Below are 26,867 nucleotides of genomic sequence, written 5' to 3'. Positions count from 1 at the left end.
GTTCAGATTTAGATATAGCTCCCATATATATGTTTTTCTGATTTCGACAAAAATTACCAAAATACCAACATTTTCCTTGTAAAATCGCCACTGCTTAGTCGAAAAGTTGTAAAAATGACTAATTTTCCTAAACATATATATCGAGCGATAAATCATAAATAAACTTTTGCGAAGTTTCCTTAAAATGGCTTCAGATTTAAATGTTTCCCATATTTTTTTATTAAGATTGTGTTCCACCCTAGTGCATTAGCTGACTTAAATTTTGAGTCTATAGATTTTGTAGAAGTCTATCAAATTCTGTCCAGATCGTGTGATATTTACATGCATGTATTTGGGACAAACCTTTATATATAGCCCCCAACACATTGGACGGATGTGATATGGTATCGAAAATTTAGGTCTACAAAGTGGTGCAGGGTATAATATAGTTGGCCCCGCCCGACTTTAGGCTTTCCTTACTTTCCTTACTAATGTGTTAATATAGCAAAAGTCCCCAGATAACTGTCTTTGTTTGGGAGGTGTCCGGGTTTCGGAGTGTCCAAGTTTGAGCGGTTTCACTGTACATGGTGACCAAAGTTCCATTTTCATTTTTCGAATATGTGGACGACAAAATCTTGATCTTATTGCAGCTCACAACAAGCTGGTATCAGAATAAATTTTTTATTTTTCAATTTTTAAATTATTACAGATTTTCAACCGCGGAGCCTATTTCTTTATTTTTTCATAAAAAATTTTTCAAAAATGTATTGAGGATTTTTGTGAGGAATTTTTATTTACACTGAAAAAAAAGCATGCCCGGTTCCAAAGATTTTGTCTTTACTTTAAAAAATTTGGTATTGATTCCGAGCCAAAGAAGCGGAGAATACAAGTAAGGATACTTTTAAGACACAATTCTCTCTTAAATTTGGGTTTTGTGTACTTGCTTCTAGGAAGCAAATTTTAATTTTTGGCTTTCTCAGCTTTTTTTCTTCATATGCTATCAAAGTCCTTTAAACACGAGTTAACGACAACTTTATTTTCCAAGTTAAGACTCGACTTCCAGTAGAAATTATGCTATGTTTCAAGTAAAAAGCTTCTTTAAAATAAAGTGTTGAAAAACATGTCCTATATCTGAACGATTTTTTTCTTTGTAGTCAAGATGCAAAAAGACAACAAATTTAAAGACAATTTCATTAAATTTAAAGAATTTTTCTGAATTATTAAAGTCAAGTTGACCTTAGCCCAAACATTTTTTTCTTGCATGTTATGATACCCATTTTTAAGCCAAATCACTTAATTATAAGGACAATACGACTTCATTGAAAAGTTTATCGACTTTTGGACAAGGAAAAGAACTTTATATTAGAGAAATGCGTCTTCTATGCTAAGCAAAATTTGCATTCGTATTTTAAAGACACGAAATCTTTGATCTCACGACAATATTTTTTTCAGTGTAAATTGGGGAATTTTGGAGACGAAAGCGTCCAAATTTGGGGAGAAGAGCAAAAACAAAAAAATTCTGGCAAAACTGGTTTCAAGTGCCATTTGCCTTTTAAAATTAATTGTTGCAATTTAACTATAAATGTATTTAACCCTTTCACTACCGATGTCCACTTACAAGGACATTCGAAAAAGACACCAAATTCTATTTTTCCACTTAGTTTCGATTTATTTCTTGATGTTATTTTAAAGTAGAGGCTTTAATCTAAATAAGCTATAAATATTTTCTATATTGATGAGCACTAAAATACATTTTTATAAACTTCTTTAACAATAAACGAAAAATATGAAATTTTGAGTCAATTTTTCTTCTCTATGTTTCTAGTAAATGGACATTCATACAAAAACTATAGCTGATACTTTTTCGGGATCTGTTTTGTATTTTTTTCTCACACTTTCAAAGATATTATAGGCCAAATAGAGCTTATTTTCGTAAGGCCATTAGGTCACAATTCAAGAATCAAGTTTTTAGAACAAGCTCATATAGCTCTTGAAGTAATTGAGGTAGGTTCTCAAAATGACAATTTTTGTTCTTCTGCATGCTGTTAGTAAAAAAGAAACAAAAAATAATACTTCTGAAAGAATAAATAAAATTATTCCTCATCGTAATCCTGTAGTAACAGCTAATCTAGATGAAATATTAAAGTTTCTAACATCAGGTTTATTTCGGTAGTGAAAGGGTTAATCTGGCTTAATTTATTCGTATACTAAAAACTGTAACATAATTTTAGGAGCAAAATCGAAGGCGTTGGTGCAAAATTTCAATTTTTATCAGTTCTTAACTTTCGATAAAAATTTTTCCCTTCGACATATCATAATAAAATGCTTTATAAATTTGGTTTAACATTGCGAACAGAAAACTGAGCTTTCTTAAAATGATAAATTTTTCCCAATTTCCCTTTGATTTTGCTTTTGATCATAAATGTTCCACTTAGAAATTCATTGAAGTTCTTCGCCCACTATAAAACTTTAGCCAATAAATGGGCTGTGAAATAGGTAACAAGTTAATAGATTTATAATGACATGATTTACACTACCTACGGGGAGGAGAAGAATAAGAAGAAGTAGAAGGGACTATGGTTTATCAACGCAAAATCCTTTTGGCCTTTACACACGCATGCATTACACACATCAATCATCTAGTGGCGTACGCCATAAATTTGCAAAGTTACAAAGTTTTCAACAAGGAGAAAGGAAGGAACTGATGCAACCTCATGTTGACTAATTTGTGTAATCATCGTTCTAATTGGCAGTTATGCAAGTTAATGCCAATTTTAAGCTTCTACCATAGAAATTATAAATTACCGTCTATCAGAATGTGGTTATGACACAAACCTCGTTTGCAAAAGCCTGGTGTCAATTCGAAAATGGGTGACAACTAGAGAATTTCAAAATACTAAGAGGTGTTTGTGCAAAATGTGAATTTAATATTATCGTATTTTAATTATTGGTTCAAGTTTTTGAAGAGAGAGAATTTCAACCTTATATGTGGTTATAAATAATAAATATTTACACACCTGAAGGAATGTAGAACACATGTGGAAAAGAAAGGCACTTTTCCCATTAACGTGTTAGAAGGAAGGGTGTTTTTTATTGATTTTCCCACCTCATCGTCGGCACTATAAGAAAAGATCTAAATACTTTTATTTCGTGGTGGATAACAATCGTCTCGTCCCTCTCTCATATAAAGTGGAAACATATGTTATTGTGACTTTTTGTATCTATGAATGGATACAATGAGACAAAAAATGAAACGTTATGAAATAAAATGTGAAAGGTAAGTAAATGGAAGGAAATGGCAATCATATTGTCATCTAACCACTCATATATATAAACAGGACGTGATGATGCCAAGAATGTTAGCTCTTGTTGATATGGTGCTGCTGCTGCTGAAGGTAACAATAGGTGGTCACAATAACAGTAGAAAAAGTGACTTGGAAAAGAATAAAAAACGACCAAGTTGAAAGACCAACAAAAACACCTACAAAACCAACACTAATGCCTCTTCAACCTCAAAATTTTTCATCTTTGGTAGTCATAGGAAGACAGCTAAAACCTTTAACACACATATACACTCTCTCTCTCTCTCTAATATTTTTCATTCTGAAATCTATGGATTTTCTTAAGTCAACGGCATACAATACAATGAGGTACCACAACATCCTTGACATAACCTGACAATATATCCATGCACATACACACACACACACATGTACACCCATACTTATACAATCCCATATGACTATGTGGCATTGTAACTATTATGGAATGTGGTTGTGATGATGGCTATACCTTAACTAAGGATTAAAGGTAGTTGTGGTTAAAGATAAGCTCTCTTGATGTGTAAAAGAAAATATCTACACAAATGTGGCCTTCTAAGATGTGACGGACAAACGAACAAATATATATATCTGTGCTTTAAAAGCATTATTATGGTGTAAGTTTAATATGGGGTTATTAATAAAGAATGAGAATTATATAGGGACAAGAAAATTGTGTGTCTTTGAACACGTTTTATTTATATTAAATAAAAAAAAATTTGTATATTATTTGAATATTTATTTTTATAATTCTTGTGTGTGATACTTTTAATTTTTTTTTTGTATAGTGCACACAAGATAATATATGACCAATCACGAAAGCCTATCATATATGTGATCAAATCCATATTTGGTTTGATCAAGATCAATTTAATTCGCTTTAAAATATTTATATATCTAAGCTAGAGTTGAATTAATATTACTCATCCCACATGGTGTTCTAATAAATCTATGTTCATCTTATAAACTCCAATGCGTAGTGAAAAATGCTAGACACATGGATATGTTTTTAAGCTCTCTTCAGATGTAAATTCCTAAGTTTTCAGAACACTGTAAACACCTGACCTGGGGCACAGTGTTCTGAAAAGTTTTCTAAGGACGAAAGAAAATGTTTGTAGTTATAAAAATAATTTCATACAACACCTATATAAGTGTTTAATATACATTACAAAATTCGAACTTTTTAATTGGGAAATTTTATTTTTGTACCTTTTTTTGGCGCGATAACCATATTTTTCCGACCAAAATATTTCATGTTCTCCGTTAAAACTAACATTAGGCTTTTAATATATGTTTGAGGTAACCACAGGCAAGGTCTGGGTATAGTGGCGATCTCTTCTGAATTTTATTTTTGTCGAGAAAACCATATTTTTCCGACCAAAATATTTCATGTTCTCCGTTTAAAACTAACATTAGGCTTTTAATATATGTTTGAGGTAACCATAGGCAAGGTCTGGGTATAGTGGCGATCTCTTCTGAATTTGGTGAAGTTCTCTCTCTTACCACTGAGTGCTGCCCAATTCCAAGGTGAGTTCAATGACAAGGTACTTCTGTTTTATAACCGAGTTCGAGGTGACCATATGCATTCTCTGCGTGTAATATGACAACAATGCACACAAACATTTCTTATGAAGACTTTATTGGCCTATCGTAGCACAGTTATTGTCCATTTAGAATCAGATCATAATCAATTATATTCATTGTTTAAAATTTAAATTATTAAAAATATTAATATTACTCATTCAACATAGTGTACCGCAGTGAGCTACGCATAGGAGTTCTTATGAAGGAAGAAAAAAATTAATTTTTTTTAAATATCTTTATGAACTTGTGTCAATCCTATTTGGTGCTTTTGTAAATGTTTTGAGTTAAACTTAAGTCAACGTAATTTAAAATTTTGAAAGCGAAAGATTTCATGTCTCCAGATGTCAATCATAATAGTTTGTATAAAATAACAAAATTTTACACAATTCTAAAAAGTTTACTATATTTTGTATATTTTGATATATCAATATTGCATATTTTGAATAAGAAAATAAATAAAATTAAATAATGTAATAAATTAAATAACAAATAATAAAAATAAATTAAATGAATTTTATAATTCTATAATTTATATTAATCCATTATTTTCCTTAACAAAAGTACTATTTAGGTTTTTCTATACTAACTTTATAACCCTATTAGTACTATACACTACTCGAAATGAATTGGGAATGAGAAATTGTCGTTAAGAAATAATCATAGAAATGTAGCATCATCAAAACATCACAATGACCTTTTTATGCGAAGCTCTTACCTCACAACACAACTCTACTCTGTTCTCCACCCACAAACTATATCCTGGCACCTTTATAGGAAATAAATTCCAAAGAACAGAAACTTTGAGCTTAGCACGTGCTGCATTCTAACTTTTGTAAAAAAAAAACATTGTCACACACACACACATGAAAATATAATACTAACAGCCAGTAAGGTCTGAAGTAGTGGTGATAACCAGAATCTTTTTTTGAGGAAAGAGAAAACTTTTTATTATGGAATTTTTAGAAATGCAATATCATATGACATGTGCAGTCGAATAGGACGACCAAGGAAACAAGGACTAGAACTCTACAACAAAAACAGCAATGACAACCCGCATTTCTTTGCTAAGAGTTTAAGTGGGTTCAAGACGAAAATTGAATTTTCCAAAATTGCTTCTTTGGCTTTGAAGCTAGTGGAACTAAGGCAAACGCACACATACTATATATACGATATACTAAAGCATACGGATATTTTGAATTCGAGTCATAGAGGATCGTATTCCACAATCTAACTAAAATGCAAGCAAACAAAATCTCCGCACACACACACACACACACACCCACATATATATCCATCGCACAAAATACTTGCAGGTTATTTGGAGTATTATAATGGAAAAGTCTGAATATGATATCATTTTAATTAATTGAAAGAATATGTACAAACAAACACACAAAAAAAAATCCAATATGTGAGTGTCTTTTGAGAACTGTAAACTGTAAAGACTTTTTGTTATTCCTGGAATGCGTTATGGATATTTAAGGAGTTTTCTTGTGGAAATTGTTTAAGAAAATAAAGCCAAAGGTAATAGGCTTAGAAGAATATGAGACATATTTGTGTTATATATAAAAAAAAGTAATAATAATAATAAAATAAAAAGTCGTTATATTATTGACCACAATCAAAAAAAAAATAATAATAATAAATTAATTAATCATTTTAAAATCTTATTACTGAATTGTTTAATTCATTGGGAATTGGTCCCAATAAACTAAGAAAATTATTACGTCGTTATATTATTGACCACTTAAAAAAAAAAAATAATAATAACAATAAATATATTTAATAATTTAAAAATCTGATTACTGATTATTTAGTTCATTGGGAATCGGTCCCAATAAACTAAGAAAATTACAAACTCGTTATATTATTGAGCACATTAACAAAAAAAAATAATTATATAATATGAAAATCTGATTACTGATTGTTCAATTCATTGGGAACCAATCCCAATAAACTAAATTTAATCACACTAAATTCATTTAAATTAATTTAAATTAAATTATGATAGCAATTAAAATTATGTATGGAAACGACCTTTAAAAAATTACGTCTTCTACATTTCTTGGAAATTCTATTATTGGTTGTCCGCAAGTGGAGAGGCGATTTCCATGAATTAATTTAAATTCTTTTCATTTAAATTACATTTTTAAGATTATTAAGAAATTGCGTTTACGAGTAATTTATTGACTATGAGGGTAAGTTATTTGGCCCTCATCTAAACAGAAACAAACATTTTATGCTTTCAATCACGAAATTAATTGACCCATTTAATTTTTAATATAATTTTTTTCAAATCACGCGACTGATAATATCACTTATGCAAACCAATTAAAAAACTATTATATACGCCGTAAGTTCGGCCAGGCCGAATCTTATGTACCCTCACCATGGACTGCGTAGAAACTTCTACTAAAAACGGTCATCTACAATTGAATTACTTGGGTTGCGGCCGATGGCAAGGCATCTTAAAACTTCTTAAAATCATCTTCTAAATTATAAGTTAGTCCATGCGGGATATATGTATTAGGCAAAACAAAGGCCGATTAAATACGTATATATTCAGTTCTTGACTGGTATATATAGGGAAGTAATAATTACGAACCGATATGAACTTTTGTGCGGTAATTATAAAGCCAGAATTGAAAAATGTGGGTAGCTTTATATGGGGGCTATATACAATTATGAACACGATCCTACCAAAAATGAAAAATTTTTTACTGAATTTTGCTCCTCCACGAGTCTCCGGAGGTCAAATCTGGGGATCGGTTTATATAGGGGCTATATATAATTATGGACCGATATGTACCAATTCTGGCATGATTGTTAGAGACCATATACTAACACCGCGTACCAAATTTCAACCGGATCGGATGAATTTTGCTCCTCCAAGAGTCTCCGGAAGTCAAATCTGGGGATCGGTTTATATGGAGGGTATATATAATTATGAACCGATATGGACTAATTCTTGCAAGGTTGTTAGTGACCATATACTAAATTTCCGACGGATCAGATTAAATTTGCTTTTCTTAGAGACTCCGCAAGCTAAATCTGGGGATCGGTTTATATGGGGGCTATATATAATTATAGACCGATGTGGACCAATTTTTGCATGGTTGTTAGAGACCATATACCTACACTATGTACAAAATTTCAGCCGGATCGGATCCAATTTGCCTCTCATTGAGGCTGCACAAGCCAAATATGGGGATCGGTTTATATGGTGGCTATATATAATTATAGACCGATGTGAACCAATTTTTGCATGGTTGTTAGAGACTATATACCAACACTATGTACCAAATTTCAGCCAGATCGGATCCAATTTGCTTCTCTTTGAGGCTCCCCAAGCCAAATCTGGGGATCGGTTTATATGGGGACTATATATAATTATGGACCGATATGGACCAATTTATGCATGGTTGTTAGAGACCATATACCAACACTATGTACAAATTTCAGCCGGATCGTATCCAATTTGCTTCTCTTAGAGGATCCGCAAGCCAAATCTGGGGATCGGTGTATATGGGGGCTATATATAATTATGGACCGATGTGGACGAATTTTTGCATGGTTGTTAGAGACCATGTACCAACACTATGTACAAAATTTCAGTCGAATCGGATCCAGTTTGCTTTTCACTGAGGCTCCGCAAGCCTAATCTGGGGATCGGTGTATATGGGGGCTATATATAATTATGGACCGATGTGGACGAATTTTTGCATGGTTGTTAGAAACCATATACCAACACTATGTACCAAATTTCAACCAGATCGGATGCAATTTGCTTCTCATTGAGGCTCCGCAAGCCAAATCTGGGGATCGGTTTATATGGGGCTATATATAATTATGGACCGATGTGGACCAATTTGTGCATGGTTGTTAGAGACCATATACCAACAATATGTACCAAATTTCAACCGGATCGGATGAAATATGCTTCTCTTAGAGGCTCCGCAATCCAAATCTGGAGGTCCGTTTATATGAGGGCTATACGTAAAAGTGGTCCGATGTGGCCCATTTGCAATACCATGCGTATACATTATAGCATAAAGTAAGGAAGATTTCCTCAGTGCCTTCCGATTAAATAATAATTATCCATAATTCATTATATTGTAAGAGAAACTAATATAATCCTAATATTTTTAATTGAAATTGAGATCATAATATAGTTGTTTATATTTTCCTAATCAATTCGAAAATTTTTCATTTTTGTTTAGATTCTAATTTGGCATCCTAAAAGTATGCACTACATTATTTTTATTATAACTTTGATTTAGCGGTAACTAAAAAATATATATGCCAGAATTCTAATCTTGCAGTAATTACACAGTATCATGGAATATTTATTGATTCTTTTTTTTTTTTGAAATTGTTTTCAACTTACCGTAGGATTTTGATCCGTTTTCAATTCACGATGATTTGAAAATTGTACATATACCATGCGACCACGCATTTGTGGTGGATTTACATTATAGCACGATACCATTGATGTGGCAGACACTTCATCGGCCATTTCTAAGAATGCTTGATTTTTACCCTTTAGCACCAGAACATTTGTAACACGACCAAATGGAACGCCCAAGGCAATAACATCTGCATCACTCGATTCATTTGGAATGTTACGCAAATGTATAACTTTTGAAGGTTTGCCTGAAAAAAAAAAAATAAATAATAAAGAGCATTTAAAATAACTACAACAAAGTTTTATATTTATTATAAAAAAGAGAAAATACATGAGATTTTTTTTATTAACTCGCAACTGTCACAGCTAATGCTTTTGATATAGAAAAACTTACTATTACCTAAAACTAATGGTCATTACAAAAAACAAAACTAAGTAACTGCTTGCATTGTTGACACAAAGACCTTTACACCTCTACTGTTATTGTGCACAATAAGCATCATACCTAGTATTTGTATTTTTTTTTAAGCTAAAATCTTACTAAACAACAAATAAATAAATTTTCTTATTAAGCACCTTTACGACGAAATGTCTGGAAACAAAAAAAAAAAAATGCCACAACTTTATGAAGTTGATCCCTGGTTAACTTCTGCATGCTAAGCATTCATGAAGCAACGAAACATCCCCGAATGTTTGTTGAAAAAGTAGCAGCAGCTCCTGCCACATAGGAAAGTTTTAAGTCCCATTTGTTTTTATAAACCTGGGAGATTTGGTCGTTCTTATGCAGTGTGTTAGTCGTCTACTGATTTTAATGTGGGGAAAAGTTCTAACTTCATAGGTAGCTCTACCTACCTACCTTGGTAATGCAGCCAATTCGTCGGAATAAGCAAACAAATTGCAACAAACGACCATTTGTACCAATTTTAATTCAGTAAGGGTAGAGTAGATATTCGTTTATGTCATAGGATTCCATTCGAAGAGTGAGTCTTTTAGGTTGCTTCACATTAGGGATTACAATCGAAAAGTGAATTCTTCGTTAAATTTTTTGAAGGTGTGTATTAAGTTCGAGTTTAGTAGCTAAAATCGCCAATTTTTATACCCTCCATCATAAGATGGGGGTATATTAACTTTGTCATTCCGTTTGTAATACATCGAAATATATTCTGGGTCGTGGTGAAATTCTGAGTCGATCTAAGCATGTCCGTCCGTCTGTTGAAATCACACTAACATCCGAACGGAACAAGCTATCGACTTGAAACTTGGCACACGTAGTTGTTATTGATGTTGGTAGAATGGTATTACAAATGGGCCATATCGGACCACTTTTCGTATAGCCCCCATATAAACCGACGGCCAGATTTGGCTTGCGGAGCCTCTTGGAGGAGCAAAATTCATCCGATCCGGTTGAAATTTTGTACATGGTGTTAGTATATGGTCTCTAACAACCATGCAAAAAGTGGTCCATATCGGTCCATAATTATATATAGCCCCCATATAAACCGATCCCCAGATTTTGATTAAGGAGCCTCTAAGAGAAGCAAATTTCATCCGATCCGGCTGAAATTTGGTACATGGTGTTAGTATATGGTCTCTAACAACTACGCAAAAATTGATCCCCATCCGTCCATAATTATATGTAGCCCCGGATAAACCGAATCCCAGATTTGACCTTCGGAGCCCCTTAAAAGAGCAAAATTCACCCGATCCGGTTGAAATTTGGTACGTGGTGGTAGTATATGGTCTCTAACAACCATTGGTCCATATCGGTCCATAATTATATGTAGCCCCCGTATAAACCGATCCCCAGATTTGACCTTCGGAGCTCTTGGAGGAGCAAATTTGATACGTGGTGAAATTCAGTACATTGCGCTAGTATATGCTAACAACTATGCCAAAATTGGTCCATATCGGTCTATAGTTATATATAGCCGATAACCAAAAAATAATCTACCATAATTTTACTTCTATAGAAAATTTTGTCAAAATTTTCTTACTATAGAAAATGTTGTTAAAATGTTATTACTATACAAAATTTTGTTAAAATTTTATTGCTATAGAAAGTTTTGTCAAAATTTTATTTCTATAGAAAATTTTGTCAAAATTTTATTTCTATAGAAAATTTTGTCAAAATTTTATTACTATAGAAATTTTTTTCAAAATGTTATTACTATACAAAATTTTGTCAAAATTTTATTGCTATAGAAAATTTTGTCAAAATTTTTTTACTATACAAAATTTTGTCAAAATTTTATTTCTATAGAAAATTTTGTCAAAATTTTATTACTATAAAAAATTTTGTCAAGATTTTATTTCTATCAAAAATTTTGTCAAAATTTTATTTCTATAGAATTGTGTCAAAATTTTATTTCTATAGAAAATTTTGTCAAAATTATGTCAAAACTGAATTATATACGTATTTAATAAGTCTTTTGTGGTAAGAAGTTTTAAGGTACCTTGCCATCGACAAGAGTTACCACAACCCAAGTAAGTCGATTGGGGATGACAGTCTTTAGTAGAAGTTTCTATGCAATCCATGGTGTAGGGTACATAAGATTCGGCCTGGCCGAACTTACGGCCGTATATACTTGTTCATGATTATTAATCCACTTTAAGGAATACAAACTGTGAAAATTTGATTTGGGCTATTCCCCATCAAGTTATAATAAAATTTGCAACAAATATGTATAATTCCATGCCTTGTTTTTAATGATTTAGTTTTCACTTTAGCGATTACAGCGGCTAAAGTCGAACTTAATACCCACCTTTAATTTGGAAAACGTTGACATTTGCACAATTGGCTGCAGAAGTCACAAAAGGACGATATGATTTATTAAGACATTTTTCCAAAGAAATTTTTTTATAATTTTTTTTTTATACGAATGAATATTTTCGGTCGATCTATCGGGGTGACATAATTTTGTTAATATTTTGTTGTGCTTTTGATAAATAAAATATTTTATTTAATGCAATTGATTTGATCACATTTATTTGATTAAACAAAATTTCCTTCAAGATATACATTTTCCAATAATAACAATGAAAGGTCATTCAACAATGGCATCTCTACTTCAATGGCCCCTAACTGGTCCATAGACGACGACAAACAAGAGCCACAAATTATATAGCAAATTATTTTGGCCCCAAAACAACTCTATCCTTGTTAGAAGGACCGGCATGAACACGATTATGACGACATAACACACACACACAAACTGTTCTCCAAATGCAAGGGTATTAGCTGTAATGTTTTTGCAATGAATTTATGATTGCTTTGGGATGGTACTGGAGCACATTGCTTAACATGGGGGAAAACAATATGAGTTGAAGGAGAACGTTTTTTTTTTGTTTTTTTTTTTAAAGAACAAAACAAAAATCTCTCTTAACTGGGACCACAATCAAACTGGTTTTAAAATTGTCAATAGCCATCAAAAATTAGGCAATCGAAATTTCAATAGCAATATTTTGCCGTAAAAAAAAAACGAAAAAAAATATGACCCTATAAAACATAAAATGACCCTTTAAATATTCTTTCCCCTAAAAGGGTCAACGTTTCAAATTCTAACTATTGGTTAAACATTTTTTCCTCTACTGACATTTGTTTCTACAAATCATAAATGGGCTGTAGCAACCAATGCAACAGGAGAAAAAAAATCTACACTCAATACCAAACGGAAATTACACTTTCTGATTAGTTCGTAACGGAAATAAAACTGAAAATAAATTATGCAGAGGGCTTATGTTCACAACTTGGCATATTGAAACGAAAAAAAAAATATATATAGAACAAATGATTGCAAGACCATTCGTTGACGTAAATGAAATGTTCTCTGCTAAATGTAGAAAAAAATGCAAAAAAAAAAAAAATTGATGACAACAGTACAAGGGCTAAAAAAAATCGATGTCCATATTTCATCATTTAAATGTTGATATATGACATCCAGAATAAACATTTATCTCAACATAAAAATCCCTTCAAGGATTGAACAAACATAGGAATAAAGTCTGTTGCAAAGCTATCTAGCTTCTGGTATTTTGATTTACAGGTAGTGGAAAAAATACGCTTCAGTCTCTTTAGCGACATTTTAAACAGTGTACACACAAAATGGAAAATTTTATTTTCGTACAGAATACTAAAGTAATTTATGTGCCCAGAAGAGATTTTAAAAATCAATTCTTTTATTCAAGTAGGAAGTGAATTAGTTTCCATAATATTGTGATAAAATTGGGTTGAACAAACATAAAACAGTTGCAAAGCTCTCTAGCTTCTGCACTAAAAGAAAAATTTACGTTCCATAGTCGTGAACGGACGGTGACAAAATGAAGCGGAAATGTTCACAAAAAATCAAAACGGTATATTCACAATTTCGTCCACGGGCGTTCACGTTTTCATGAACGGCATTCGTTTTTCTTTGGCCATGAAAAGTCTTAAAATAATCGTTAGACGTTATTATGGAAACTCCCTCGGTGGTGCAAAGGTGCAGAAAACACAGGTTCGAGTCACGGTAGAGGAAATCTTTTTTTTTTTCAGTTTGTTTATTAATTCGTAACAACAACGTTTTCAGATCGTGAGCGCTGGTTGTTATTTCGACAACGCATGGTGTCATTTTATCGTTGTCCGATTGACTCGGCCTGTTCTCCGTTTGACACCACATGTGTGTTGATTCACTTTCGTGAACGAATCGTTTTGAAATGAGCACGCCGTGAATGATTTTTTCTATGAGTGTGGTATAGGCATCAGTATAAAATCTCCAATATTTTCATTTTAAACATTGCATACATAAATTGCAAAAACTTATTTTCATATAAAATATTAACACAATTTTTGTGTTTAGAAGAGATTGTAAAAATCAATTCGTTTTTTCAAGTAAGAGGCAAATTAGTTTCTTTAATGTTTTAATAGAATTACTTATACGACACCAAGTACGGTAGGTCATTATGAATTTATAAAATGGATTAAGTCTCTTTAAAAAGAAGCGATTGTATACTAATAACAATCAATTGAAAAGTCTAGATACAAAATTAAATTAAAATAATTTGTGTACTTAATTTGAATTGAATAGCGATTGTAAAATTGAATTCGCTAGGTCAAGGTTAATAAATTAAAATAAAATTAATAAATAAATATTTAGACGCAAAATTCTCCAAATCTGGGCTGCACACAGAAACAATCTATTGAAGTAAGAAATAGTTGAGTTTTATAATTTCAAATTATTGTATAAGATTTGTAAAATCAATTTGTTTAATTATTGAAAATTGGAAAAATAACGTTACCAACTGAATATATTCCTGAAAATTTTCAATTTTCTCTAATTTTTACAATAATTTCTGTAGTTATGATTATTATAAAATTTGTACATTTTTAAATCACTAACTCTAATTATAGACAATTTAATGGTTTCCTATACTTCTTAGTCAGAAATTTCAAATTATGTAAAATAAATTTGTTTAATTATTGAAAATTCGATAAATTACGTTACCAACTGAATATATTCCTGAAAATTTTCAATGTTCTCACATTTTTACAATAATTGCTGTAGTTATGATTATAATAAAATTTGTACATTTTTAAATCAAAAACTCTAAATATAGACAATTTAAAGGTTTCCTATACTTCTTAGTCAGAAATTTCAAATTATATAAAATCAATTTATTTAATTATTCAAACTTCGAAAAATTACGTTACCAATTTTCTCTAAATTTTACAATAATTTCTGTAGTTATTATTATAATAAAATTTTTAAATCACAAACTCTAATCATAGACAATTTAATGGTTTTCAAATCCTGTTAGCCAGATAGTAACGAGCAAGGACATAAGGATTTCGATTTCATTACTTTTTTTTGGTTCATTTTCCAAAAATGTATGTAAAGGGTGATTCTTTTGAGGTTAGGATTTTCATGCATTAGTATTTGACAGATCACGTGGGATTTCAGACATGGTGTCAAAGAGAAAGATGCTCAGTATGCTTTGACATTTCATCATGAATAGACTCACTAACGAGCAACGCTTGCAAATCATTGAATTTTATTACCAAAATCAGTGGCAGAAAATCCGCTTTTTTATCGACAAATTTTGTTCAGCGATGAGGCTCATTTCTGGTTGAATGGCTACGTAAATAAGCAAAATTGCCGCATTTGGAGTGAAGAGCAACCAGAAGCCGTTCAAGAACTGCCCATGCATCCCGAAAAATGCACTGTTTGGTGTGGTTTGTACGCTGGTGGAATCATTGGACCGTATTTTTTCAAAGATGCTGTTGGACGCAACGTTACGGTGAATGGCGATCGCTATCGTTCGATGCTAACAAACTTTTTGTTGCCAAAAATGGAAGAACTGAACTTGGTTGACATGTGGTTTCAACAAGATGGCGCTACATGCCACACAGCTCGCGATTCTATGGCCATTTTGAGGGAAAACTTCGGAGAACAATTCATCTCAAGAAATGGACCGGTAAGTTGGCCACCAAGATCATGCGATTTGACGCCTTTAGACTATTTTTTGTGGGGCTACGTCAAGTCTAAAGTCTACAGAAATAAGCCAGCAACTATTCCAGCTTTGGAAGACAACATTTCCGAAGAAATTCGGGCTATTCCGGCCGAAATGCTCGAAAAAGTTGCCCAAAATTGGACTTTCCGAATGGACCACCTAAGACGCAGCCGCGGTCAACATTTAAATGAAATTATCTTCAAAAAGTAAATGTCATGGACCAATCTAACGTTTCAAATAAAGAACCGATGAGATTTTGCAAATTTTATGCGTTTTTTTAAAAAAAAAAGTTATCAAGCTCTTAACAAATCACCCTTTATATGTGAACTTCAATGTAAGCTTATATTTTTTTGTTACAACTATTGGTGGCAAGATATTTGTAAACATGAATGAAACAAAAAAAAAACGACTGAGATTTCGTTATGGGGTTTGGTAAATTCATATCAGATACGTTTATGTAACTATGTAAATATGAAATCAAAAATATATATGAAGAGAACACATATACACACATCTACTTTATGTAGCAGTCGAAGTCGGGCCCACAACACTTAGGAGGGGGCTTGGGGTTTGGAAATATTTTCCTAATTGAATTGCAATTAAAAATTGCACTACATTCTGGGTTTCTCCTTCATATCCTACTTCGTTATGGTCCCATTATAAGCTATAGCAATATCAGAGGAGAATTCTTTTGCTATGCCGCCTCTCACCCACAACTCAACTGCCTTAATATCAACATCATGCAATGTGACAGGCGGCTAGGCTGGTCTATATATATATATAGGGCAAAATATCCGAAGCATTACTGATGTTAAATACCGAGAGCATATCTGAGAGCTGAGCACTAACATTGCAGGGAAACGAACTGAACATAAGGACGACTATATTTTAATGAATTACATTTCTTAAGGGCATTAGAAAAGTAAACGATATTCTTATTTTTTTTTGTGCCTTTGCTAAAGCCAAGGCAAAAACAACTGTGGCAAGAAGAAGCAAAGAAGAAATTATTAAAAATTAAATTTATACTCAATGAAGTGTGTGTGTGTATGTGTATGTATCTTTACTGCAACAGAAAGTCAGAACGACAGAAAAGTCATAGGAGGAAAATTGTTACAAGACCTAAACTTAAAACCTCAAGCATATTTAAACGTCTTGGTTTCTGTTTTTTTTCTCCAACTCCATTTCGATTAATTACATTTAGAAACTTTTAATAGTTTTTTGCATAAATGAAAACGTTTGAATATAGAGATGCCAGATAAAGAATGTATCAAGGATGATAACCTAAAATCAAAGATCTTGATGAAGTTTACAAAATAATGGCGTGTTCTGCTACTTTCTTGCAATATTTAGAAGTAAAACAATAGGAGCCTGAAAGTATGCAAATATTTCACTGGAAAATTTTTAGAAGTAGGTGAACAGGTTTTCCTTCATGTCAGTCATTCAAAAGAAAAATTTGAAGTTGGTTTCATACAAACCTAATTAGCATGAATATTAATATCCGACTAAAAAAAACTGATGAAAACAAATGTTCAATTTCTAATCACTCCATCGGAGATGACGTACAATGATTTTAAAACTACCCATATTTTTCAGAAGTAGTTGACAACGTTGGGTTAATACAAACCTAATAAACCAATGTTCACACTCGTACTTCATCGGAGTTGGTGTTCAAACTTTTAAAAATTAATTCGTACTTACTTCATCGGTGTTGAAACTTTTAAAAATTAATTCGTATCTTTTTTTTTTAAAGTGACACTTTTTGTGCCACCTTTTTGACTGGGAAAATAAACCTGATATATTGGGAACAAGTACATCTGAATTTACAAAAATTGCTGCACATTTTACCACTATTACTATATGCCCACTTATCCTTTTATTGACAAAAATAAAATTGAGTTGAATATAGAGCTGCCAGATGAATAATGTGTCAGGCATGATAACTTAAAATCAAAGAAAATAATACTTAAAATCTTGACGAAGTTTTCAAAATAATGTCGTGTTCTGCTACTTTTTTACAATACTTTTTAAACTACATACAATAGGAGCCTGAAAGTATGCAAATATTTCACTGGGAAATTTTTAGAAGTAGGTGAACAGGTTTTCCTTCATATCAGTCATTCAAAAGAAAAATATAAAGTTGGTTTCATACAAACCTAATTAGCATGAATATTAATATCCGACTAAAAAACTGATGAAAACAAATGTTAAATTTCTAATAACTCCATCGGAGATGACGTACTATGATTTTAAAACTATCTACATTTTTCAGAAGTATTTGACAACGTTGGGTTAATCCAAACTTAATAAACCAATGTTCACAATCTTACTTCATCGTAACTTTTTTTTAAGAATGACACTTTTTGTGCCACCTTTTTGACTGGGAAAAGTAAAGCTAAATTTCTCTTAAGAATTTTAAACTACATACAATAGGAGCCTGAAACTATGCAAATATTTCACTGGGATCTTTTTTTTTGAAGTAAATGAACACGTTTTCATTCATGTCAGTCATTCAAAAACAAATATAAGTTGGTTTAGTCCAAACTCAATTTGCATCAATATCGGAGTTGGTGCTCAAACTTTTAAAAATTAATTCGTAACTTTTTTTAAGAATGACACTCTTTTGGCCACCTTTTTGGCTGGGAAAATAAACCTGATATATTGGATGTACTTGTCATCTGAATTTACAAAAATTGCTGCACATTTTACCAGTATTACTGTATATGCCCACTTATCTTGACGAAGTTTTCAAAATAATGTCGTTTTCTGCTACTTTTTTTACAATACTTTTTAAACTACATACAATAGGAGCCTGAAAGTATGCAAATATTTCACTGGGATTTTTTTTTTGAAGTAGTCATGTCAGTCATTCAAAAACAAATATAAGTTGGTTTAATCCATACTTAATTTGCATCAATGTCGGAGTTGGTGCTCAAACTTTTAAAAATTTATTAGTAACTTTTTTTTAAGAGTGACACTTTTTTTGCCACCTTTTTGACTGGGAAAAGTAAAGCTGAATTTATCTTAAGAACAAGTACATCTGAATTTACAAAAATTGCTGCACATTTTACCAGTAGTAGTGTATATTGCCACTTATCCTTTTGTTAAAAAAAATAAAATTGAGCTGAATATAGAGCTGTCAAATGAAGATTGCTTCAGGCATGATGACATAAAATCAAAAATCTTGATGAATTTTTCAAAATAATGTCGTTTTCTGTTACTTTTTTTACAATACTTTTTAAACTACATACAATAGGAGCCTGAAAGTATGCAAATATTTTGCTGGGATTTTTTTTTTTAGTAGATGAACACGTTTTCATTCATGTCAGTCAATCAAAAACAAATATAAGTTGGTTTAATACAAACTCAATTTGCATCAATATCGAAGATGGTGCTCAAACTTTTAAAAATTAATTCGTAACTTTTTTTTAATAATGACACTTTTTGTGCCTCCTTTTTGACTGGGAAAAGTAAAGCTGAATTTGTCTTAAGAACAAGTACAATACTTTTTAAACTACATACAATAGGAGCCTGAAAGTATGTAAATATTTCACTGGGATCTTTTCTTTTTCGAAGTAGATGAACAAGTTTTCATTCATGTCAGTCATTCAAAAACAAATATAAGTTGGTTTAATACAAACTCAATTTGCATCAATATCAGAGTTGGTGCTCAAACTTTTAAAAATTAATTCGTAACTTTTTTTAAGAATGACACTTTTTGTGCCACCTTTTTGACTGGGAAAAGTAAAGCTGAATTTATATTGGGAACAAATACATCTGAATTTACAAAAATTGCTGCACATTTTACCAGTATAACTATGTGGCCCCTTATCCTTCGGTTGACAAAAAACAAAAATTTATCTACATTTTTACATTCAGAAAATAAAATTCGTCTCGGAGTGAAATATAAATTTTCTATGTGCACAGTAGGAGGATTTTGTTTCCATTTTATTGTGGATTTGAGGACATGTAATTTCAGGGCATACCATCTGGCAACCCTAAGCTATAGATATAAAACATGTAGTGAAGTCAGGTTTTTTTTAATATAGCATTATATTACTACACATATAATATTTGTAATATTTTAACACAGTTATCACTACCCCTCTACTAGCATATAATGTCGATATTGGTACGGATAAAGGTTGTGATAAGTGTTGCATTTATGCAAATATTTTCTTTAATAATATAAACATTGCAAGTGTCGTGTTAAGTAAACATTAAATATTATCATATTTTCTTAACACAATGGGGACCCCTCAACTCGATTGAAAAAAAAAGGATCCAATTGTAGGCACACTGGTCAAATGAGAACACATTCTCATGGTCGATTTTTTATAGGTTTTTTTTTTTTGTTTTTAATAAACATATGTTTATTTTCCCACAATGAATGTGGAATATACATTTATATACATAGGTATTAACTTCATGTAATTTTTATACAGATACATCAACTTTTCCGATAGGTGTCCACAGACATACACACGCACATGTTTATACAAATGTTTTATATCAATCATTGGATATATTTCACATAGAGAGGTGAGAGAGAGCAATTTTTAGCGTAATTGCAGTAACACCATGTCACTCATACGAGGGACATAGCCTACTCATACCCTTACACCTATGACATATTCTATAATTCTTTGTAGACCAGCAGTTAATATTCTTGTTGGCAAACAACTACACCCAAGGAAACAAAAAACAATAAAATCGATTTCGTATAAATAATTAAATTTTTTTATTCCAATTAACAGCATTTTCCAATGTGATAAAATTCATTAAATATTCTTCATAATGGAAACCTTATACATATGTTCATATGCATGGTAGTATATGTAAAAAGTATTTAATTAAAAAAGAATTTTAATTTTTTCCTTCATATTTGCAAGGGTAAAACAAACTAATAAAGTGCCATAAGCATTTACAAGGGGATATAAGGAAACAAGTCAAGTATTTTTCTGGGAAATTTCATAAAATTATAAAATGTGAAAAAGGAGAGACGATGAATATATTAAAATTGGAAATATTTTTTAAGAAATTCATAGATAAGAGTACACAGATAAAAAATATCACCTAAAATATTTTCAATTAAAAAGTTGATTGAAGTTGATTTTTTTTTTTTCAATTAATAAAATAATTGATACAATCAACTTTTTAATAAAGTTGAAATCATTATGTAATTAAGTCAATGACTGAAAATTTAAAATTTTTTAATTAAAAAATTTATTAAATCAAAGTCGGAAGACTAAGTTTATTAAAAAAGTGATGGAACATTTTTTTTCAATTTTAGCAAAAAATTTTGGCTTAAATCTACTTAAGTACAAGTGGTCTGATTGGTCCAATTTTTGGGCAGCTTGTAGACTTTTCGATTCTAAACACAAAATTTAATATGCAACTTTTTGTCTGACAGACCTATTTTCGGAGATAAGAGTAACATACACAGAAAAAAATATCACCAAAATATTTTCAATTAAAAAGTTGATTGAAGTTGATTGTTTTTTTTTTTTTTTTCAATTAATAAATTAATTTATACAATTCAATTTTTAATACAGTTGGAAGCATTAAGTAATTAAGTCAATGATTGAAAATTTTAAAATTTTTAATTAAAAAATGTATTAAATCAAAATGTGAAAAAGGAGAGACGATGAATATATTAAAATTGGAAATATTTTTTAAGAAATTCATAGATAAGAGTACACAGATAAAAAATATCACCTAAAATATTTTCAATTAAAAAGTTGATTGAAGTTGATTTTTTTTCAATTAATAAAATAATTAATACAATTCAATTTTTAATACAGCATTAAGTAATTAAGTCAATGATTGAAAATTTTAAAATTTTTAATTAAAAAATGTATTAAATAAAACTCAGAAGACTAAGTTTATTAAAAAAGTGAACAATATTTTTTTTTTTTAATTTTTAGCTAAAAATTTTGGCTTAAATCTACTTTAGTACAAGTGGTCCGATTGGTCCAATTTTTGGCCAGCTTGTAGACTTTTCGATTCTAAACACAGAATGTAATATACAACTTTTTGTCGGACAGACCTATTTTCGGAGTTACGGGCCCCTAAAGTTTTCATTATCACGTATATTGGATTTAGTATCCATCGCACATAATCATCCTAAAAGTAATATATTTGGAGTAACATGGACGCGGAGAGGTCCTGGGTTCGCGTTAGCCAACGTTGGACTCTGTACATAGGAGAAAGCCTCAAACCCTGGCCGTAGGCCGGCCACCTTTCCACGTTGGGTACGTGTTAGCCCACTTTGGACTCTGTCCATAGGAGAAAGTCTCAAAACCCGCCCAAAGGCCAGCAACCTAACCACTTTGGGTTCGCGTTAGGCTACTTTGGACCCTGTCTATAGGAGAAAGTCTCAAACCCCGACCGAAGCCAGCCACCTATACGCGAATTTTGAAGGGTCGGTATCTCGGAAAATACGCTCCTCCGACAAAATTTTTACTTAATATTTTCTCCTCAAAATGTTCATTTATTTCATGAAAAATTGCTGTTCGAATTAACAAAATTATAAAGGAAAATACCGATTTTCAGATGTCGATATATCGAAAAAACAAGGCTTTTCCAAACCCCGACCGAAGCCAGCCACCTATACGCGAATTTTGAAGGGGCGGTATCTCGGAAAATACGCTCCTCCGACAAAATTTTTACTTAATATTTTCTCCTCAAAATGTTCATTTATTTCATGAAAAATTGCTGTCCGAATTAACAAAATTATAAAGGAAAATACCGATTTTCAGATGTTGATATCTCGAAAACAAGGCTTTTCCAAACAAATTTTTTACTTTATATTTTCGCTTCCCTTCTCCTACAATAAAAAAATATTTCCAAATTTTTTTTTCAAACAATCAATTTTTTTATAAAACTAAAAACACTAAATTAGTCAAGAAAATTGTTAAGTTTTGAATGAACAAATAATGGAGTTTTGCAATCAACACCAATTAATTGTTTTAATTGAAATTAGTTAATGAAATCAATTAATTTTTTAATCAAGTATTTTTTTAATGTCAAATTAAAACTGTGATAGCCAGTTTCATGTTCGTGATAGAAGGTATTTCAATTAAAAAATTAATTGGATCAATTAATTTTGTGATTGGATAAGAAAAAAATTTGAGCGATATTTAAAATAAAAAATATATAACATAACTTTTCAAATTTAAGATTTTTAAAAATTGGTAAAATTTAAATTAGAGAAAAAATTCACATATCGAATTTATAATTAATCAAAATGGATTCCCTTTATATTGAAATGACAACTAATATTTAGCGAAAAAACACTGAAATCGTATATACCATTATGTTACGATAATCGTAAGATTAAGAGATGAATCAAAATAGCAAAATCATAACTTTGCAACTTTCTATTGCGATTAGATTGCGGATCATAAGGCATATTCCTTTAAAAATTAATTAGTAAACACGAAGAACTTAAAATAATTTCGAATGACAATGGTATTTTGAGTCCCCGTAATATAAGGTTGAGTCAAGTTTCTGCTATATAAAAATAAAATTCAAAGGAACTACGGAAACGAATTGTGCTGCACACATGAAAGCTTTAAATATATTTAGAAAGGTTAAAGAGCACTGAGCCTCAACAATGTAAAACATTTTTTAAAACAATTCATTTAGATTTTAAAAAGAAGTATTTAGCAGTGGAGATCAAAATTTAAATTTTGAGAGGAATAACGAAAACGATTTCTGCTGCACACATTGAAACTTTAAATAGGTTTAGAAAGGTAAAAGAGTATTGAATCTCAACAATATAGTATATTTTCAAAAACAATTCGTTTAGAGTATAGACAAATGTATTTAGCGTACAAGTCAAAATTAAAATAACTCATACAACCCATTGTACGCTTCATCTCAAAATATCTATATATCTACATATGAACAAACAGAAACTATTATTTCATGAACATTAAAAAGATTATTGTATTGTATTGTAGGGCTGACTACTACACTTTTATTTTTCAAACAATTGATTTCGTAAAATGGCAATAATTTCAAATGGCAATAGTAGTTTGAGATAAAAAGAAATTCAAGCTATGACAAGTTACTGCTATAAAAAATCAATTTTGAGTGGTACTACGGAAATGAATTGTGCTGCACACATGAAAGCTTTAAATAAGTTTACACAGGTTAAATAGTACTATGCCTCAACAATGTAAAACATTTTTTAAAACAATTCATTTAGATTTTAAAAAGAAGTATTTAGCAGTGGAGATCAAAATTAAAATTTTGAGAGGAACTACGAAAACGATTTCTGGTGCACACATGAAAGCTTTAAATAGGTTTAAAAAGGTAAAAGAGTACTGAATCTCAACAATATAGTATATTTTCTAAAACAATTTGTTTAGAGTATAGACAAATGTATTAAGCGTACAAGTCAAAATTAAAATAACTCATACAACCCATTGTACGCTTTATCTCAAAATATCTAGATATCTACATATGAACAAACAGAAACTATTATTTCATGAACATTAAAAAGATTATTGTATTGTTTTGTAGGGCTGACTACTACACTTTTATTTTTCAAACAATTGATTTCGTAAAATGGCAATAATTTCAAATGGCAATAGTAGTTTGAGATAAAAAGAAATTCAAGCTATGACAAGTTACTGCTATAAAAAAAATCAATTTTGAGTGGTACTACGGAAATGAATTGTGCTGCACACATGAAAGCTTTAAATAAGTTTAGAAAGGTTAAAGAGCACTGAGCCTCAACAATGTAAAACATTTTTTAAAACAATTCATTTAGATTTTAAAAAGAAGTATTTAGCAGGGGAGATCAAAATTAAAACTTTGAAAGGAACTACGAAACGATTTTTGGTGCACACATGAAAGCTTTAAATAGGTTTAGAAAGGTAAAAGAGTACTGAATCTCAACAATATAGTATATTTTCTAAAACAATTCGTTTAGAGTATAGACAAATGTATTAAGCGTACAAGTCAAAATTAAAATAACTAATACAACCCATTGTACGCTTTATCTCAAAATATGAACAAATAGAAACTATTATTTCATGAACATTAAAAAGATTATTGTATTTTGTAGGGCTGGCTACTACACATTTATTTTTCAAACAATTGATTTCGTAAACTGGCAAATAAAAATTAACATAACCTATGTATGAATTTTTATCTTTATTTATGTATGAATTTTTATCTTTATTATCTTTCATTCATTTTTTTTTTACTGTTTATATTTATTTAATTCATGAAAACGCTTCACTTCATATTTTGATACTGTATATGCATACACTGAATAACTCAGTAAATTACTTATGAATAAACACTACTCAAGGATAATACAGCGATATGTTCGCTCTTTTGAGGAGATTGTATAAAAATCACAATATTTTCCTGGAAAATTATCAACAGTTTCGCATTTCTGTCTCTGTCTCATGGAGAGTATAATATGATATTGCCATCATTTGACCATGTAGTCAAACAGTGGCAAATTCTGTCTGACAGACAACCATGGAATCACGCAACTTGCTTGCCTGCTAGCCATCAACACAGCCAGGTTGTGTTAAATACCAATTATTAAGTCTTCTTGTTTTTATTTAATCGGATACATATGACGATCGTGCTGGTGGCAGAAGAGGCGCCATAGTCATCGATTCGAACAAAATGAAAATGAATGTATGAATGAATTGTAAAAATGTATAGCTAACAGGCATTTGTTTGCAATATGCTTTTTCCCATAAAAACACATACACGCGCACATGCAGATTCTCATTCCTTCAGTGGCCGCTAGCTAGGCTGGCTATAACAAATGGAATTTTTAATTAATATTTTATATGAATTTGCATAAAATGTAATGATGATAGCCGATGAGAAGCGAACAGTTAAGCCCAGTTCTGGTCACACAAAATGACGGTATGTCAAGTGTAGTGTATTAAGACAGACAGGCAGACCAACGAAGGTATAAACGTGGCCATGGAGCGGATAAATGGTAGGATATAAAAAAAAAAAAACACGGAAACAGTGGCTATCAAATGTGGCAATAATGACAACACATTTTGAATTGTGTCTTTTGTTTTAAGTTTAATTTTTATTCAGGCTTTTTCACACATATGTTTATCGGATTTTGTGTTGTAAATAAACACCGGGTATGACAGAAGATCCCCGCAACAAATGGAATTTATATTTCATTGTGTTTTTTTATTCGCTTTCCGTTTTTTTTTTTGAGTCACATAGGAAAAACACAGCTTAATGTCGTTTTTATTGATTTCAATTCATTTATTTATTTTTTTTAATCAAGCGATAAACTTTTAATTGTATTCAATATTATTAACAAATTGTTGATGCAAACATCTCATGAAATGGCTCCTGTTGACATAATGGACCTATAAACAAAGTGTTTGACCAATTGAATTACTGTTTATTTATTTATGCAATCAATTTGTTGATATTCATCAACATCAGCATCAACTTCATCATCTCATCATTGGCAATTTCATATCAATTTGCAATTGAAATCGGTGTCATGTTGCGTTAGCAATGCAAATTTGTAATTTTGCCAAAAGGGGAAATATAATGCATAGTTGAGTGGAAATAATTGATTGTAGTGGAAAATATTGTGTTTTTGTTTATTTCAAGTCTCTTCAAGTTATGCAAAGTTGTTGTATTGTGATAGACTGTAATAGTATTCTTTAGAAGAGAAATAAATAAAAAAATATATTGAATAATTTAACATCCTGGAAAACAATAAGAAATGTGCTACCAATGTCACAAATAATATGGTGGTTGAAAAGAGGTAGATAGATAATCTTTAAAGAAGTTATTTCGGCAATTCTGTCATTATATACAAGATCAAATTTAAAGATCATTAAAATTGCCCATTATCGTCTAGGAAAAAATGTGGAGAATTTCTCGAGTTTATTATCAACTTCGATCCAAAATAAATTTATAATAAAACTAATTTATTTTCACAAATAATATGGTGGTTGAAAAGAGGTAGATAGATGAAGTTGTTTCGGCAATTCTGTCATTATATACAAGATCAAATTTAAAGATCATTAAAATTGCCCATTATCGTCTAGGAAAAAATGTGGAGAATTTCTTGAGTT

General features: G+C 30.8%; 1 protein-coding gene across 12 annotated transcripts in view; it reads right to left on the bottom strand.

The window, feature by feature from the left end:
- heph (polypyrimidine tract-binding protein 1 heph) overlaps positions 1-26,867 on the bottom strand; it is a 564,267-nt gene that overhangs the window by 76,193 nt on the left and 461,207 nt on the right. For all 12 annotated transcript variants that reach the window (XM_075309406.1, XM_075308915.1, XM_075309123.1 and 9 more), the window contains one exon: positions 9,271-9,536. In XM_075309406.1, the coding sequence (XP_075165521.1) occupies positions 9,271-9,536 (266 nt within the window). The remainder of the gene's footprint in view (positions 1-9,270; positions 9,537-26,867) is intronic.

Source organism: Haematobia irritans, chromosome 1, assembly GCF_050003625.1.
Source record: "Haematobia irritans isolate KBUSLIRL chromosome 1, ASM5000362v1, whole genome shotgun sequence".
Classification (NCBI taxonomy): domain Eukaryota; kingdom Metazoa; phylum Arthropoda; class Insecta; order Diptera; family Muscidae; genus Haematobia; species Haematobia irritans.
This window is presented reverse-complemented; position numbering and strand designations above follow the sequence as displayed.